The sequence below is a fragment of the Nerophis ophidion genome, linkage group LG03 (genome assembly GCF_033978795.1).
Source record: "Nerophis ophidion isolate RoL-2023_Sa linkage group LG03, RoL_Noph_v1.0, whole genome shotgun sequence".
Classification (NCBI taxonomy): Eukaryota; Metazoa; Chordata; class Actinopteri; order Syngnathiformes; family Syngnathidae; genus Nerophis; species Nerophis ophidion.
Window position 1 is genome coordinate 4,920,726 of NC_084613.1, and position 17,582 is coordinate 4,938,307.

A 17,582-nucleotide genomic window follows, 5' to 3' on the forward strand; every position below is an offset into this window, starting at 1 on the left:
CTGGACAGTGTGTACTAGTGGTCTTACTTCTGGACAGTGTGTACTAGTGGTCTTACTACTGGACAGTATGTACTAGGAGTCTTACTTCTGGACAGTGTGTACTAGTAGTCTTACTTCTGGACAGTGTGTACTAGTGGTCTTACTACTGGACAGTATGTACTAGGAGTCTTACTTCTAGACAGTGTGTACTAGGGGTCTTACTTCTGGACAGTGTGTACTAGTGGTCTTACTTCTGGACAGTGTGTACTAGTGGTCTTACTTCTAGACAGTGTGTACTAGTGGTCTTACTACTGGACAGTATGTACTAGGAGTCTTACTTCTAGACAGTGTGTACTAGTAGTCTTACTTCTGGACAGTGTGTACTAGTGGTCTTACTTCTAGACAGTGTGTACTAGTAGTCTTACTTCTGGACAGTGTGTACTAGGGGTCTTACTTCTGGACAGTGTGTATCAATCAATCAATCAATGTTTACTTATATAGCCCTAAATCACTAGTGTCTCAAAGGGCTGCACAAACCACCACGACATCCTCGGTAGGCCCACATAAGGGCAAGGAAAACTCACACCCAGTGGGACGTCGGTGACAATGATGACTATGAGAACCTTAGAGAGGAGGAAAGCAATGGATGTCGAGCGGGTCTAACATGATACTGTGAAAGTTCAATCCACAATGGATACAACACAGTCGCGGGAGTCCAGTCCAAAGAGGATCCAAGACACAGCAGCGAGAGTCCCGTTCACAGCGGAGCCAGCAGGAAACCATCCCAAGCGTAGGCGGACCAGCAGCGCAGAGATGTCCCCAGCCGATACACAGGCGAGCAGTACATGGCCACCGGATCGGACCGGACCCCCTCCACACGGGAGAGTGGGACATAGAAGAAAAAGAAAAGAAACGGCAGATCAACTGGTCTAAAAAGGGAGTCTATTTAAAGGCTAGAGTATACAAATGAGTTTTAAGGTGAGACTTAAATGCTTCTACTGAGGTGGCATCGCGAACTGTTACCGGGAGGGTATTCCAGAGTACTGGAGCCCGAACGGAAAATGCTCTATAGCCCGCAGACTTTTTTTGGGCTTTGGGAATCACTAATAAGCCGGAATCCTTTGAACGCAGATTTCTTGCCGGGACATATGGTACAATACAATCGGCAAGATAAGATGGAGCTAGACCGTGTAGTATTTTATACGTAAGTAGTAAAACCTTAAAGTCACATCTTAAGTGCACAGGAAGCCAGTGCAGGTGAGCCAGTACAGGCGTAATGTGATCAAACTTTCTTGTTCTTGTCAAAAGTCTAGCAGCCGCATTTTGTACCAACTGTAATCTTTTAATGCTAGACATGGGGAGACCCGAAAATAATACGTTACAGTAGTCGAGGCGAGACGTAACAAACGCATGGATAATGATCTCAGCGTCTTTAGTGGACAGAATGGAGCGAATTTTAGCGATGTTACGGAGATGAAAGAAGGCCGTTTTAGTAACGCTTTTAATGTGTGCCTCAAAGGAGAGAGTTGGGTCGAAGATAATACCCAGATTCTTTACCGTGTCGCCTTGTTTAATTGTTTGGTTGTCAAATGTTAGAGTTGTATTATTAAATAGAGTTCGGTGTCTAGCAGGACCGATAATCAGCATTTCCGTTTTTTTGGCGTTGAGTTGCAAAAAGTTAGCGGACATCCATTGTTTAATTTCATTAAGACACGCCTCCAGCTGACTACAATCCGGCGTGTTGGTCAGCTTTAGGGGCATGTAGAGTTGGGTGTCATCAGCATAACAGTGAAAGCTAACACCGTATTTGCGTATGATGTCACCTAGCGGCAGCATGTAGATGCTGAAGAGTGCAGGGCCAAGGACCGAACCCTGGGGAACTCCACACGTTACCTTAACGTAGTCCGAGGTCACATTGTTATGGGAGACACACTGCATCCTATCAGTAAGATAAGAGTTAAACCAAGACAGGGCTAAGTCTGACATACCAATTCGTGTTTTGATACGTTCTAATAAAATATTATGATCGACGGTATCGAAAGCAGCGCTAAGATCGAGGAGCAGCAACATAGATGACGCATCAGAATCCATCGTTAGCAATAGATCATTAGTCATTTTTGCGAGGGCTGTCTCCGTCGAGTGATTTGCCCTGAAACCGGATTGAAAGGTTTCACATAGATTGTTAGACGCTAAGTGTTCATTTAACTGCTCCGCAACAATTTTTTCAAGGATTTTTGAAATAAAGGGAAGGTGAGACACCGGTCGGTAATTTACCATGAGGTCAGGATCGAGGTTAGGTCTTTTAAGAAGAGGATGAATAACCGCTTTTTTTGAATGCTAGGGGAACAGTGCCCGAGGAGAGTGATAAGTTTATAATATTTAGCACTGATGGACCTAATAATACAAAGAGTTCCTTGATCAGTTTCCCAGGAAGAGGGTCAAGTAAACATGTTGTCTGTTTTATTCCCTTAACACGTTGTAACAATTCCTCTAATGTTATTTCCTCAAAACGAGAGAAACTATTTTGGAGGGCAGTATCCGCCGTATATGCAATCGTGTCAGTGTTAATAGAACCCCGTTGTAGCTGGGACGCATTGTCTTTAATCTCCTTTCTAATGACTTCAATTTTCTTACTAAAGAATTGCATAAAGTCATCAGCTGAGTGGGTTAAGCTACTGGAAGGAGTCCCTTGTTGGGTTAGCGATGCTACCGTACTAAACAAAAATTTAGGATCGTTTTTATTACGGTGGATGAGATTTGAGTAATATTTAGCTTTAGCTAAGGTAAGCATGCGTTTATAAGTTATTAAACCATCACTCCATGCTTGATGGTGCACCTCAAGTTTAGTCGTGCGCCATTTGCGTTCCAGCTTTCTGCATAATAATTTCTGAGCTCTAGTTTCTTCTGTAAACCACGGGGTGCGCTTTTTTGGAGCCTTTTTTAACTTTAGCGGTGCTATGTTATCAATGGTTTCGCGCAGGGCGTCGTTAAAGTTGTTAGTGAGGTTATCAATAGAGCCCACATACTTTGGGAATGGTGCCATTACCGAGGGCAGTAGGTCCGCAAGAGTTGTCGTTGTGGCTGTATTAATGTTGCGGCTGCTATAGCAGTTATTATTATTATTAGTTTGACGAACATGCGTCTGAACCTCGAATTTTATAAGGTAATGATCGGACAATACTTTAGTATACGGGAGTATCGTAACTTTGGAAACGGTGATGCCCCTGACAAGCACTAGGTCTATCGTATTACCGTTGCGATGCGTGGGTTCATTTATTATTTGTGTGAGACCACAGCTATCAATTACAGTCTGGAGCGCTACGCACGGTGGGTCCGATGGGGTATTCATATGGATATTAAAGTCCCCCATTATGATTATATTATCGGCATGTGTCACTAGATCAGCAACGAACTCTGAGAATTCATTAATAAAGTCCGAATAGGGCCCTGGGGGGCGGTAGATAACAGCCAGGTGTAGAGGCAGCGGTGTGACAGACCTCATAGTAAGCACCTCAAACGATTTATATTTATTATTTATGTTAGGACTAAGGTTAAAGTTTTCGTTGTATATTAGTGCGACCCCCCCACCCCTTTTGAGCGGACGGGCAATATGCGCATGTGTAAAGTTAGGAGGACATGCCTCATTTAGCGCAAAAAAGTTGTTTGGTTTAAGCCAGGTTTCGCTGAGACCGATGACGTTAAGATTGTTGTCTCTGATAATATCATTAACTAACAACGTTTTAGGAGACAATGATCTTATGTTTAAAAAACCTATATTATAGGTAGTGGGCTGTTTTAGGGAGTTTTTGATCAAATTATCCGTAGTAGCAATATTAATAATGTTGTGTTTATTATGCCCAGTGCATTTAGTATAGTTACGACCATATCTAGGAATTGATACGACAGGAATTTTCCGATTGTTTGATTGTTGCTTTGATAAACTGCACGCATCATGGTTAGCCACCTCAGTAACGGGGATTTTCCGATTGTTTGTTTGTTGCTTTGATAAACTGCACGCATCATGGTTAGCCACCTCAGTAACGGGGATTTTCCGATTGTTTGTTTGTTGCTTTGATAAACTGCACGCATCATAGTTAGCCACCTCAGTAAAACACATGTCCAACTCTGAAACACTCAAAGCAGAAACAACTTGTTCTAATTTAACAGACTCCTTACCCAGACCAGTAGTCGCGCATTTTCCATCTAAATCCGTCTTCGGGATGGAGGAAAGTGGTGTTCTGTGGGGATTAGCCTTCTGCTTTGTTTTTAGCCCCGCTCGGCATCCGCGTTTCCGATCACACCGCTGGCGTCTGCTCCGTAGACGGCCCCCGCTGCTACTAGACTCCCCTGCTTCACAGGCCGCTGGATGTAGCCGCCGATGTAATCCCATGCTAGTTAGCAAGTCTAGCACGCAAGTGTCTATCGGTCCAAAACGGCCCGATGTGTCCACATCCAGAAGTGTCTGGCGGTCGTACGTGATCACGGAGTGACCACGATGTGAGCCAGCCATAAAGTTTGTGGAATTGTCCGGTATTTCTGCCAAATGTTCCATCTTTAGCAGCAGCTCCTCGAGAGCGCAGCCCGTCCGGGCGCCGCCATCTTGGAATATACAGTGTGTACTAGTGGTCTTACTACTGGACAGTATGTACTAGGAGTCTTACTTCTAGACAGTGTGTACTAGGGGTCTTACTTCTGGACAGTGTGTACTAGTGGTCTTACTTCTGGACAGTGTGTACTAGTGGTCTTACTTCTAGACAGTGTGTACTAGTGGTCTTACTACTGGACAGTATGTACTAGGAGTCTTACTTCTAGACAGTGTGTACTAGTAGTCTTACTTCTGGACAGTGTGTACTAGTGGTCTTACTTCTAGACAGTGTGTACTAGTAGTCTTACTTCTGGACAGTGTGTACTAGGGGTCTTACTTCTGGACAGTGTGTACTAGTAGTCTTACTTCTGGACAGTGTGTACTAGTAGTCTTACTTCTGGACAGTGTGTACTAGTAGTCTTACTTCTGGACAGTGTATACTAGGGGTCTTACTTCTGGACAGTGTGTACTAGGGGTCTTACTTCTCGACAGTGTGTACTATGGGTCCTACTTATGGACAGTGTATACTAGGGGTCTTACTTCTGGACAGTGTGTACTAGGGGTCTTACTTCTGGACAGTGTATACTAGGGGTCTTACTTCTGGACAGTGTGTACTAGGGCTCTTACTTCTGAACAGTGTGTACTAGTGGTCTTACTTCTGAACAGTGTGTACTAGTGGTCTTACTTCTGGACAGTGTATACTAGGGGTCCTACTTATGGACAGTGTATACTAGGGGTCTTACTTCTGGACAGTGTGTACTAGGGGTCCTACTTATGGACATTGTATACTAGGGGTCTTACTTCTGGACAGTGTGTACTAGGGCTCTTACTTCTGGACAGTGTGTACTAGTGGTCTTACTTCTGGACAGTGTATACTAGGGGTCTTACTTCTGGACAGTGTGTACTAGGGGTCCTACTTATGGACATTGTATACTAGGGGTCTTACTTCTGGACAGTGTATACTAGGGGTCTTACTACTGGACAGTGTGTACAAGGGGTCTTACTTCTGGACAGTGTATACTAGGGGTCTTACTTCTGGACAGTGTGTACTAGGGGTCTTACTTCTGGACAGTGTGTACTAGTGGTCTTACTTCTGGACAGTGTGTACTAGGGCTCTTCTGAACAGTGTGTACTAGGGCTCTTACTTCTGGACAGTGTGTACTAGGGGTCTTACTTCTGGACAGTGTGTACTATGGGTCCTACTTATGGACAGTGTGTACTAGGGGTCTTACTTCTGGACAGTGTGTACTAGGGGTCTTACTTCTGGACAGTGTGTACTAGGGGTCTTACTTCTGGACAGTGTGTACAAGGGGTCTTACTTCTGGACAGTGTGTACTAAGGGTCTTACTTCTAGACATAGTATACTAAGGGTCTTACTTCTGGACAGTGTGTACTAAGGGTCTTACTTCTAGACATAGTATACTAAGGGTCTTACTTCTGGACAGTGTATACTAGGGGTCTTACTTCTGAACAGTGTGTACTAAGGGTCTTACTTCTGGACAGTGTGTACTAGTGGTCTTACTTCTGGACAGTGTGTACTAGGGGTCTTACTTCTGGACAGTGTGTACTAGTGGTCTTACTTCTGGACAGTGTGTACTAGTGGTCTTACTTCTAGACAGTGTGTACTAGTGGTCTTACTACTGGACAGTATGTACTAGGAGTCTTACTTCTAGACAGTGTGTACTAGTAGTCTTACTTCTGGACAGTGTGTACTAGTGGTCTTACTTCTAGACAGTGTGTACTAGTAGTCTTACTTCTGGACAGTGTGTACTAGGGGTCTTACTTCTGGACAGTGTGTACTAGTAGTCTTACTTCTGGACAGTGTGTACTAGTAGTCTTACTTCTGGACAGTGTGTACTAGTAGTCTTACTTCTGGACAGTGTATACTAGGGGTCTTACTTCTGGACAGTGTGTACTAGGGGTCTTACTTCTCGACAGTGTGTACTATGGGTCCTACTTATGGACAGTGTATACTAGGGGTCTTACTTCTGGACAGTGTGTACTAGGGGTCTTACTTCTGGACAGTGTATACTAGGGGTCTTACTTCTGGACAGTGTGTACTAGGGCTCTTACTTCTGAACAGTGTGTACTAGTGGTCTTACTTCTGAACAGTGTGTACTAGTGGTCTTACTTCTGGACAGTGTATACTAGGGGTCCTACTTATGGACAGTGTATACTAGGGGTCTTACTTCTGGACAGTGTGTACTAGGGGTCCTACTTATGGACATTGTATACTAGGGGTCTTACTTCTGGACAGTGTGTACTAGGGCTCTTACTTCTGGACAGTGTGTACTAGTGGTCTTACTTCTGGACAGTGTATACTAGGGGTCTTACTTCTGGACAGTGTGTACTAGGGGTCCTACTTATGGACATTGTATACTAGGGGTCTTACTTCTGGACAGTGTATACTAGGGGTCTTACTACTGGACAGTGTGTACAAGGGGTCTTACTTCTGGACAGTGTATACTAGGGGTCTTACTTCTGGACAGTGTGTACTAGGGGTCTTACTTCTGGACAGTGTGTACTAGTGGTCTTACTTCTGGACAGTGTGTACTAGGGCTCTTCTGAACAGTGTGTACTAGGGCTCTTACTTCTGGACAGTGTGTACTAGGGGTCTTACTTCTGGACAGTGTGTACTATGGGTCCTACTTATGGACAGTGTGTACTAGGGGTCTTACTTCTGGACAGTGTGTACTAGGGGTCTTACTTCTGGACAGTGTGTACTAGGGGTCTTACTTCTGGACAGTGTGTACAAGGGGTCTTACTTCTGGACAGTGTGTACTAAGGGTCTTACTTCTAGACATAGTATACTAAGGGTCTTACTTCTGGACAGTGTGTACTAAGGGTCTTACTTCTAGACATAGTATACTAAGGGTCTTACTTCTGGACAGTGTATACTAGGGGTCTTACTTCTGAACAGTGTGTACTAAGGGTCTTACTTCTGGACAGTGTGTACTAGTGGTCTTACTTCTGGACAGTGTGTACTAGTGGTCTTACTTCTGGACAGTGTGTACTATGGGTCTTACTTCTGGACAGTGTGTACTAGTGGTCTTACTTCTAGACAGTGTGTACTAGGGGTCTTACTTCTCGACAGTGTGTACTATGGGTCTTACTTCTGGACAGTATGTACTAGGGGTCTTACTTCTGGACAGTGTGTACTAGGGGTCTTACTTCTGGACAGTGTGTACTAAGGGTCTTACTTCTGGACAGTGTGTACTAGTGGTCTTACTTCTAGACAGTGTGTACTAGGGGTCTTACTTCTCGACAGTGTGTACTATGGGTCTTACTTCTGGACAGTATGTACTAGGGGTCTTACTTCTGGACAGTGTGTACTAGGGGTCTTACTTCTGGACAGTGTGTACTAGTGGTCTTACTTCTGGACAGTGTGTACTAGTGGTCTTACTTCTGGACAGTGTGTACTAGTGGTCTTACATCTGGACAGTATGTACTAGGGGTCTTACTTCTAGACAGAGTATACTAAGGGTTTTACTTCTGGACAGTGTATACTAGGGCTCTTACTTCTGGACAGTGTGTACTAGGGCTCTTACTCCTGGACAGTATGTACTAGGGGTCTTACTTTTAGGCAGAGTATACTAAGGGTCTTCTGGACAGTGTGTACTAGGGGACTTACCCCTGGACAGTGTGTACTAGGGGTCTTACTTCTAGACAGAGTATACTAAGGGTCTTACATCTGGACAGTGTGTACTAGGGGTCTTACTTCTAGACAGAGTATACTAAGGGTCTTACATCTGGACAGTGTGTACTAGGGGTCGGCGTGCTGACTCATTTTGCAATGAACTCTATCCAGCCTTCCATTTTCCAATTGTAGGCACATGCACTAACCCTTGTAACTATTGTAGGCACATGTACTAAAACCCTTGTAACTATTGTAGGCACATGCACTAAAACCCTTGTAACTATTGTAGGCACATGTACTAACCTTTGTAACTATTGTAGGCACATGCACTAACCTTTGTAACTATTGTAGTCACATGCACTAACCTTTGTAACTATTGTAGGCACATGTACTAAAACCCTTGTAACTATTGTAGGCACATGTACTAAAACCCTTGTAACTATTGTAGGCACATGTACTAAAACCCTTGTAACTATTGTAGGCACATGTACTAACCCTTGTAACTATTGTAGGCACATGTACTAAAACCCTTGTAACTATTGTAGGCACATGTACTAACCCTTGTTCCACTGTGCTGACTCTACTTAATTCCAAATTGTTTTGATTGATTGATTGAAACTTTTATTATTAGTGTGTGCATGACTTGAGAGGGCAGAAGGCTTTTGTTGTCATTAGAAAATCATCTGAAGTATCGTCACAAAAGCACTCCTACTTATGGATGTTATATATACAGCAGTCCAGGCTGCAGACTCTACTTCCATGAAGGTATGCTTTTCCTCACTTGGCAAATGGCTGAGGATATTTCAGCCGTGTTTGAACATGTCCAACATGTCTTGTATTGCAGGCTGCATTCCATACACTTTTACTTTGCTGTAAAAATACAACCTATCCCTCGAACAGTGAAAATACAATTTTTGTCATTTTTAGGCGATTCTATATTGGTGGGAGGTTTAATAGCATTAAAAGTATTACATTAATTTGGCAAAAATGAGGTCCTTAAATGGCATTAGAAGCTCTAAAGGCCTACTGAAAGCCACTACTAGCGACCACGCAGTCTGATAGTTTATATATCAATGATGAAATATTAACATTGCAACACATGCCAATACGGCCGCTTTAGTTTACTAAATTGCAATTTTAAATTACCCGTGAAGTATCCTGTTGAAAACGTTGCGTGTGACGTCTCGGATTGTAGCGGACATTTTGTTCCAGCCCGATCCAAGCTATAAGTAGTCTGCTTTAATTGCATAATTACACAGTATTCTGGTCATCTGTGTTGCTGAATCTTTTGCAATTTGTCCAATTAATAATGGAGACGTCAAAGAAGAAAGATGTAGGTGGGAAGCGGTGTATTGCAGCTGCCTTTAGCAACACAAACACAGCCGGTGTTTCCTTGTTTACATTCCCGAATGTGAAGCTTTACTATGGAACAGAGCAGTCAAGCTAACATGGTTCCCAACCACATGTCATCGCAGGTTTCGGCGAGAAAATTGTGGTAATAAGTCGGCTCTTACCGTAGACATGAGCGGAGCTTGCGGACTCTCTTACCTCCTCCCACCGGAGACACAGGCGTTCACCACACCCGTGGCCACACCCTTCCGACTTTCATGTAAATAATAAATGATAAATGGGTTGTACTTGTATAGCGCTTTTCTACCTTCAAGGTACTCAAAGCGCTTTGACACTACTTCCACATTTACCCATTCACACACACATTCACACACTGATGGAGGGAGCTGCCATGCAAGGCGCCAACCAGCACCCATCAGGAGCAAGGGTGAAGTGTCTTGCTCAGGACACAACGGACGTGACGAGGTTGGTTCTAGGTGGGATTTGAACCAGTGACCCTCGGGTTGCGCACGGCCACTCTCCCACTGCGCCACGCCGTACCATATAATCTCACTAAAACACTAGTAACACAATAAGCAGATAAGGGATTTTCCAAAATTATCCTAGTAAATGTGTCTAATAACATCTGAATCGCTCCCACTGCCCTGTCTTTTTTTCTTTTTTTTTTTTCTAGTCCTTCACTCTCACTATCCTCATCCACCAATATTTTACCCTTGCTCAAATTAATGGGGAAATCGTCACTTTCTCAGTCCGAAACGCTTTCGCTGCTGGTGGCCATGATTGTAAACAATGTTCAGATGTGAGGAGCTCCACAACCCGTGACATCACGCGCACATCGTCTGCTACTTCCGGTACAGGCAAGGCTTTTTTATTAGCGACCAAAAGTTGCAAACTTTATCGTCGATGTTCTCTACTAAATCCTTTCAGCAAAAATATGGCAATATGGCGAAATGATCAAGTATGACACATAGAATGGACCTGCTATCCCCGTTTGAATAAGAACATCTCATTTCTTTAAATTGGATGTCCAGAGGCATGAAACAAGTTTTGCCAGAATTCCCGCCTGGATCAGCTCCTGATTCCATTCAGCCTGGGACTCTAACTTTGGCCCTTTGTATGAGAGCGCAGCGGGCTAGCTACCGAGCTAAAAGCCAGAGCTGTCAACTTGGTATCTAACATTGCTCTTAAAGGGGAATTTTGCATATTGTTCACAATCATTATGAGAGATATCAAGATGGATGTTTTTTTTGGATTCTAAATAGTAAATATATGCGATTAAAAGTCAGTTTACAATGGAGCCTCGGGGAGCTGTTAAATTCTGTCTATAAAGCCCCTAAAGATCACTTCAATTAGGGTTTTATACACATGATGTAAGTATTTATGTTAGATTGTAAGATTTACAATAACATTTAATATTTACATATTTTGATAATTTTAAGCATCACAGGGTTTGCTGTTATTTCAATACCATTCATTTCTGCTCACTGCAGAGCCGTTAAACATAATAAAACATCACTTACTGTACGATGTCACTAGGATGCTGACTGTTGGATGTTAATATATTCCCTTTTACATAAAAATTGTCTCATCATTCTTGTGAAGAAACGGGGTGGGGGGGCCAGGGGAACTAGCGCTTTTCATGTCTTTCTCGCCAACTCCGGCTCCGAAATGGCTGTCAGTGTCCCAACTTGTCGGATTACTTACTGAGACGTCTCATGTCAAGGTGAGAGGCCTGATTTAGGATCTAGAATAAACTTCCATGGAGCAGGGAAGCAAGGAAGCAGCAGACCACTCCATGATGTAAACACACGGAGTGATCACGTCGCCGCTATAACCAGTTGGTCTGCATTAGCACTTACAATAACAATATTACTCATTCTTCTTAATATTCCACTCACCAAATGTAAATGGAGTCTAATAATTAAATGGTTATTTATTGGATTTTATGGGCAAAATAGTGGAGCTTCCATTGCCTCTCCTCTGTAAGCGGACTTTTATTTATGTTTACTTGATATTTTGAATGCATCCATCCATTGTCATGTCTTTCATAATGAACCCGGTTGATATGCAACATTCCAAGCTGCATAGAGGGTGCATCATTTAATGTGTGCAACAGTTGTCTCCTAACAAGCTGCATAGAGGGTGCATCATTTAATGTGTGCAACAGTTGTCTCCTAACAAGCTGCATACAGGGTGCATCATTTAATGTGTGGAACAGTTGTCTCCTAACAAGCTGCATAGAGGGTGCATCATTTAATGTGTGCAACAGTTGTCTCCTAACAAGCTGCATAGAGCGTGCATCATTTAATGTGTGCAACAGTTGTCTCCTAACAAGCTGCATACAGGGTGCATCATTTATCGTGTGCAACAGTTGTCTCCTAACAAGCTGCATAGAGGGTGCATCATTTAATGTGTGCAACAGTTGTCTCCTAACAAGCTGCATAGAGGGTACATCATTTAATGTGTGCAACAGTTGTCTCCTAACAAGCTGCATAGAGGGTGCATCATTTAATGTGTGCAACAGTTGTCTCCTAACAAGCTGCATAGAGGATGCAACATTTAATTTATGCAACAGTGGTCTCCTAACAAGTTGCATAGAGCGTGCATCATTTAATTTGTGCAACAGTTGTCTCCTAACAAGCTGCATAGAGGGTGCATCATTTAATGTGTGCAACAGTTGTCTCCTAACAAGCTGCATAGAGCGTGCATCATTTACTTTGTGCAACAGTTGTCTCCTTACAAGCTGCATAGAGGGTGCATCATTTAATGTGTGCAACAGTTGTCTCCTAACAAGCTGCATAGAGGGTGCATCATTTAATGTGTGCAACAGTTGTCTCCTAACAAGCTGCATACAGGGTGCATCATTTAATGTGTGCAACAGTTGTCTCCTAACAAGCTGCATAGAGGGTGCATCATTTAATGTGTGCAACAGTTGTCTCCTAACAAGCTGCATATAGGGTGCATCATTTAATGTGTGCAACAGTTGTCTCCTAACAAGCTGCATAGAGGGTGCATCATTTAATGTGTGCAACAGTTGTCTCCTAACAAGCTGCATATAGGGTGCATCATTTAATGTGTGCAACAGTTGTCTCCTAACAAGCTGCATAGACGGTGCATCATTTAATTTGTGCAACAGTTGTCTCCTAACAAGCTGCATAGAGGGTGCATCATTTAATTTATGCAACAGTAGTCTCCTAACAAGCTGCATAGAGGGTGCATCATTTAATGTGTGCAACAGTTGTCTCCTAACAAGCTGCATAGAGGGTGCATCATTTAATGTGTGCAACAGTTGTCTCCAAACAAGCTGCATAGAAGGTGCATCATTTAATGTGTGCAACAGTTGTCTCCTAACAAGCTGCATAGAGGGTGCATCATTTAATGTGTGCAACAGTTGTCTCCTAACAAGCTGCATAGAGGGTGCATCATTTAATTTGTGCAACAGTTGTCTCCTAACAAGCTGCATAGAGGGTGCATCATTTAATGTGTGCAACAGTTGTCTCCTTACAAGCTGCATAGAGGGTGCATCATTTAATGTGTGCAACAGTTGTCTCCTAACAAGCTGCATAGAGGGTGCATCATTTAATGTGTGCAACAGTTGTCTCCTAACAAGCTGCATAGAGCGTGCATCATTTAATGTGTGCAACAGTAGTCTCCTAACAAGCTGCATAGAGCGTGCATCATTTAATTTGTGCAACAGTTGTCTCCTAACAAGCTGCATAGAGGGTGCATCATTTAATGTGTGCAACAGTTGTCTCCTAACAAGCTGCATAGAGGGTGCATCATTTAATGTGTGCAACAGTAGTCTCCTAACAAGCTGCATAGAGCGTGCATCATTTAATTTGTGCAACAGTTGTCTCGTAACAAGCTGCATATAGGGTGCATCATTTAATGTGTGCAACAGTTGTCTCCTAACAAGCTGCATAGAGGGTGCATCATTTAATGTGTGCAACAGTTGTCTCCTAACAAGCTGCATAGAGGGTGCATCATTTAATGTGTGCAACAGTTGTCTCCTAACAAGCTGCATAGAGGGTGCATCATTTAATGTGTGCAACAGTTGTCTCCTAACAAGCTGCATAGAGCGTGCATCATTTAATGTGTGCAACAGTTGTCTCCTAACAAGCTGCATAGAGGGTGCATCATTTAATGTGTGCAACAGTTGTCTCCTAACAAGCTGCATAGAGGGTGCATCATTTAATGTGTGCAACAGTTGTCTCCTAACAAGCTGCATAGAGGGTGCATCATTTAATGTGTGCAACAGTTGTCTCCTAACAAGCTGCATAGAGGGTGCATCATTTAATGTGTGCAACAGTTGTCTCCTAACAAGCTGCATAGAGGGTGCATCATTTAATGTGTGCAACAGTTGTCTCCTAACAAGCTGCATAGAGGGTGCATCATTTAATGTGTGCAACAGTTGTCTCCTAACAAGCTGCATAGAGGGTGCATCATTTAATGTGTGCAACAGTTGTCTCCTAACAAGCTGCATAGAGGGTGCATCATTTAATGTGTGCAACAGTTGTCTCCTAACAAGCTGCATACAGGGTGCATCATTTACTTTGTGCAACAGTTGTCTCCTAACAAGCTGCATAGAGCGTGCATCATTTAATTTGTGCAACAGTTGTCTCCTAACAAGCTGCATAGAGGGTGCATCATTTAATGTGTGCAACAGTTGTCTCCTAACAAGCTGCATACAGGGTGCATCATTTAATGTGTGCAACATGTGTCTCCTAACAAGCTGCATATAGGGTGCATCATTTAATGTGTGCAACAGTTGTCTCCTAACAAGCTGCATAGAGGGTGCATCATTTAATGTGTGCAACAGTTGTCTCCTAACAAGCTGCATAGAGGGTGCATCATTTAATGTGTACAACAGTTGTCTCCTAACAAGCTGCATAGAGGGTGCATCATTTAATGTGTGCAACAGTTGTCTCCTAACAAGCTGCATAGAGGGTGCATCATTTAATGTGTGCAACAGTTGTCTCCTAACAAGCTGCATAGAGGGTGCATCATTTAATGTGTGCAACAGTTGTCTCCTTACAAGCTGCATAGAGGGTGCATCATTTAATGTGTGCAACAGTTGTCTCCTAACAAGCTGCATAGAGGGTGCATCATTTAATGTGTGCAACAGTTGTCTCCTAACAAGCTGCATAGAGGGTGCATCATTTAATGTGTACAACAGTTGTCTCCTAACAAGCTGCATAGAGGGTGCATCATTTAATGAGTGTGATGGCAGAAGTATTGAACTGAAGCCCAAATCCCCATATTCTCTGTGGATCTAGTTTTTTTTTTTCAACATTCTTTTTTTCTTTCTTCCCCTCTTTCTTTCTCTTTTTCTTTTTCATCCTGCGTCTGGAACAGAGGTCGTGGTGGAGTTTGAATACGAAGCGCTCCACGAAGATGAGCTGACCCTGCGACCCGGTGACATCATAAAGAATGTCCGCCGCATCGAGGAGGACGGCTGGATGGAGGGAGATCTCAACGGTAAACGGGGACTCTTTCCTGACAACTTTGTCAAGGTGAGCGCAACTCAGGCTGTTTTTGGAAAAAAAAGTTGACCACATAAATGCAATTTTCTTTTTTTCACCATGCTTGGGTGTTTGCTAAACATGAAGACCAACATGCTCATGTAGGAAGTCACCAGTTGCCTCGGCTTCTGAGATGTTTTCCAGAGGCGTCATTATAACATGAACTAAGACCTCAATGTGGCGCGGTTGGGAGAGTGGTTCCTGGTTCAATCCCCACCTTCTACCAACCTCGTCACGTCCGTTGTGTCCTTGAGCAAGGCACTTCACCCTTGCTCCAGATGGGTGGTGGTTAGGGCCCTGCATGGCAGCTCCCTCCATCAGTGTGTGAATGGATGAATGTGGAAATAGTGTCAAGGCGCTTTGACTATCTTAAAGGTAGAAAAGCCTATACAAGTATAACCTCCCAACTCAATTGGTTCCAGGACTGAGCTTCTACTTCAAAACAACAGTGAAATACATTGAAATCAAGTCAGTCCGTGATTGGCCCACAAAACAGCACAATTTTAGCACTGATTACATAACATATGTGGATACTTAAAAACCTACTGAAAGCCACTACTACCGACCACGCAGTCTGATAGTTTATACATCAATGATGAAATATTAACATCGCAACAAATGCCGATACGGCCTTTTTAGTTGACTAAATTGCAATTTAAAATTTCGCGCGAAGTATCCTGTTGAAAACGTCGCGGTACGATGACGCGTGCGCGTGACGTCACGGATTGTAGCGGACATTTTGTTACAGCCCGATCCCAGCTATAAGTCGTCTGCTTTGATCGCATAATTACACAATATTCTGGACACTTTTGCAATTTCTTCAATTAATAATGGAGACGTCAAAGAAGAAAGATGTAGGTGGGAAGCGGTGTATTGCGGCTGCCTTCAGCAACACAAACAGAACCGGTGTTTCCTTGTTTACATTCCCGAAGGTGAAGCTTTACTATGGAACACAGCGGTCAAGCCAACATGTTTCCCAACCACATGTCAACCGGCAGGTTTCGGTGAGAAAATTGTGGTAATAAGTCGGCTCTTACCGTAGACATGAGCGGAGCTCTTGTCCTCCTGCAGCTGCGGACTCTCTTACCTCCTCCCACCGGAGACACTAGCGGTCCCCACACCCTTCCAACTTTCAGGTACCATATAATCTCACTAAAACACCAGTAACACAATAAGCAGAAAGATGTAGGTGGGAAGCGGTGTATTGCGGCTGCCTTTAGCAACACAAACACAGCCGGTGTTTCCTTGTTTACATTCCCGAAGGTGAAGCTTTACTATGGAACAGAGCGGTCAAGCCAACATGGTTCCCGACCACATGTCAACCGGCAGGTTTCGGTGAGAAAATTGTGGCCCTTCTCTGTAGTCGGCCCTAAGGTCTGGAACACTCTGCCCCTCCATGTTCAAACTGCTTCCACGGTGGAGTGTTTTAAGTCTCGTCTTAAGACCCACTTTTATTCTTTGGCTTTTAACACTACGTGAGTTGTGTGGTCCTCTGTGTTTTTTATACACTTTGATTTCTATTGTACTGTTTTAATTGATTTTACCCTTTTACAATTTTTTTTAATCATATTTGTTTTTATATTGGTTTTATATTTATTAATTTTTTGTTTTTATTCAGTCATTGGTGGAGCATAATATTGTTTTTAACATGGCTGTGCAGCACTTTGGAAACGTTATTGTTGTTTAAATGTGCTATATAAATAAAGTGGATAGTAAAATGTCGGCTCTTACCGTAGACATGAGCGGAGCTTGCATCGTTCCTCGTGCATCTGTCAAAGAGGCAGCTGCGGACTCTCTTGCCTCCTCTGGCTTGTACGTGCAAATAAATGCATGCTAAAATCTTTCATTGTTGCCAGTTGTAATGAAATGGTAGTCATTGTCTTTGGGCCTGAGATATAAACAATGAAAAAGAACCGGATAATTCTGTCTCGAGAGTCGACTACGTGCATCTGGTTTAGCACCTGACCACATTTGTTCCATAGCAAGAAAAAAATGAATGGAGTGATCCATCTTGTATTGGACTAGCTTGGTCGGTTTACGGGAGGCGGTGCCTCAATTCATTCGAGGCCTCAGCCTTGTAATTTTGTCAACATTGGTTTACTCTACACCAGGTCGCCCGTAAGGACCAGATGAGTCGCCCGCTGGCCTGTTCTAAAAATAGCTCAAATAGCAGCACTTACCAGTGAGCTGCCTCGATTTTTTTAAATTGTATTTATTTACTAGCAAGCTGGTCTCGCTTTGCTCGACATTTTTAATTCTAAGAGAGACAAAACTCAAATAGAATTTGAAAATCCAAGAAAATATTTTAAAGACTTGGTCTTCACGTGTTTAAATCAATTCATTAATTTTTTTACTTTGCTTCTTATAACTTTCAGAGAGACAATTTTAGAGAAAAAATACAACCTTAAAAATGATTTTAGGATTTTTAAACACATTTACCTTTTTACCTTTTAAATTCCTTCCTCTTCTTTCCTGACAATTTAAATCAATGTTCAAGTACATTTATTTT

The 17,582-nt window shown here is 43.0% G+C and overlaps 1 protein-coding gene across 1 annotated transcript in view; it reads left to right on the plus strand.

The window, feature by feature from the left end:
- Positions 1 to 17,582, plus strand: part of cd2ap (CD2-associated protein) — a 189,629-nt gene that overhangs the window by 28,635 nt on the left and 143,412 nt on the right. Inside the window, exon 2 of the mRNA XM_061894082.1 lies at positions 14,907 to 15,064. Within this exon, the coding sequence (XP_061750066.1) occupies positions 14,907 to 15,064 (158 nt within the window). The remainder of the gene's footprint in view (positions 1 to 14,906; positions 15,065 to 17,582) is intronic.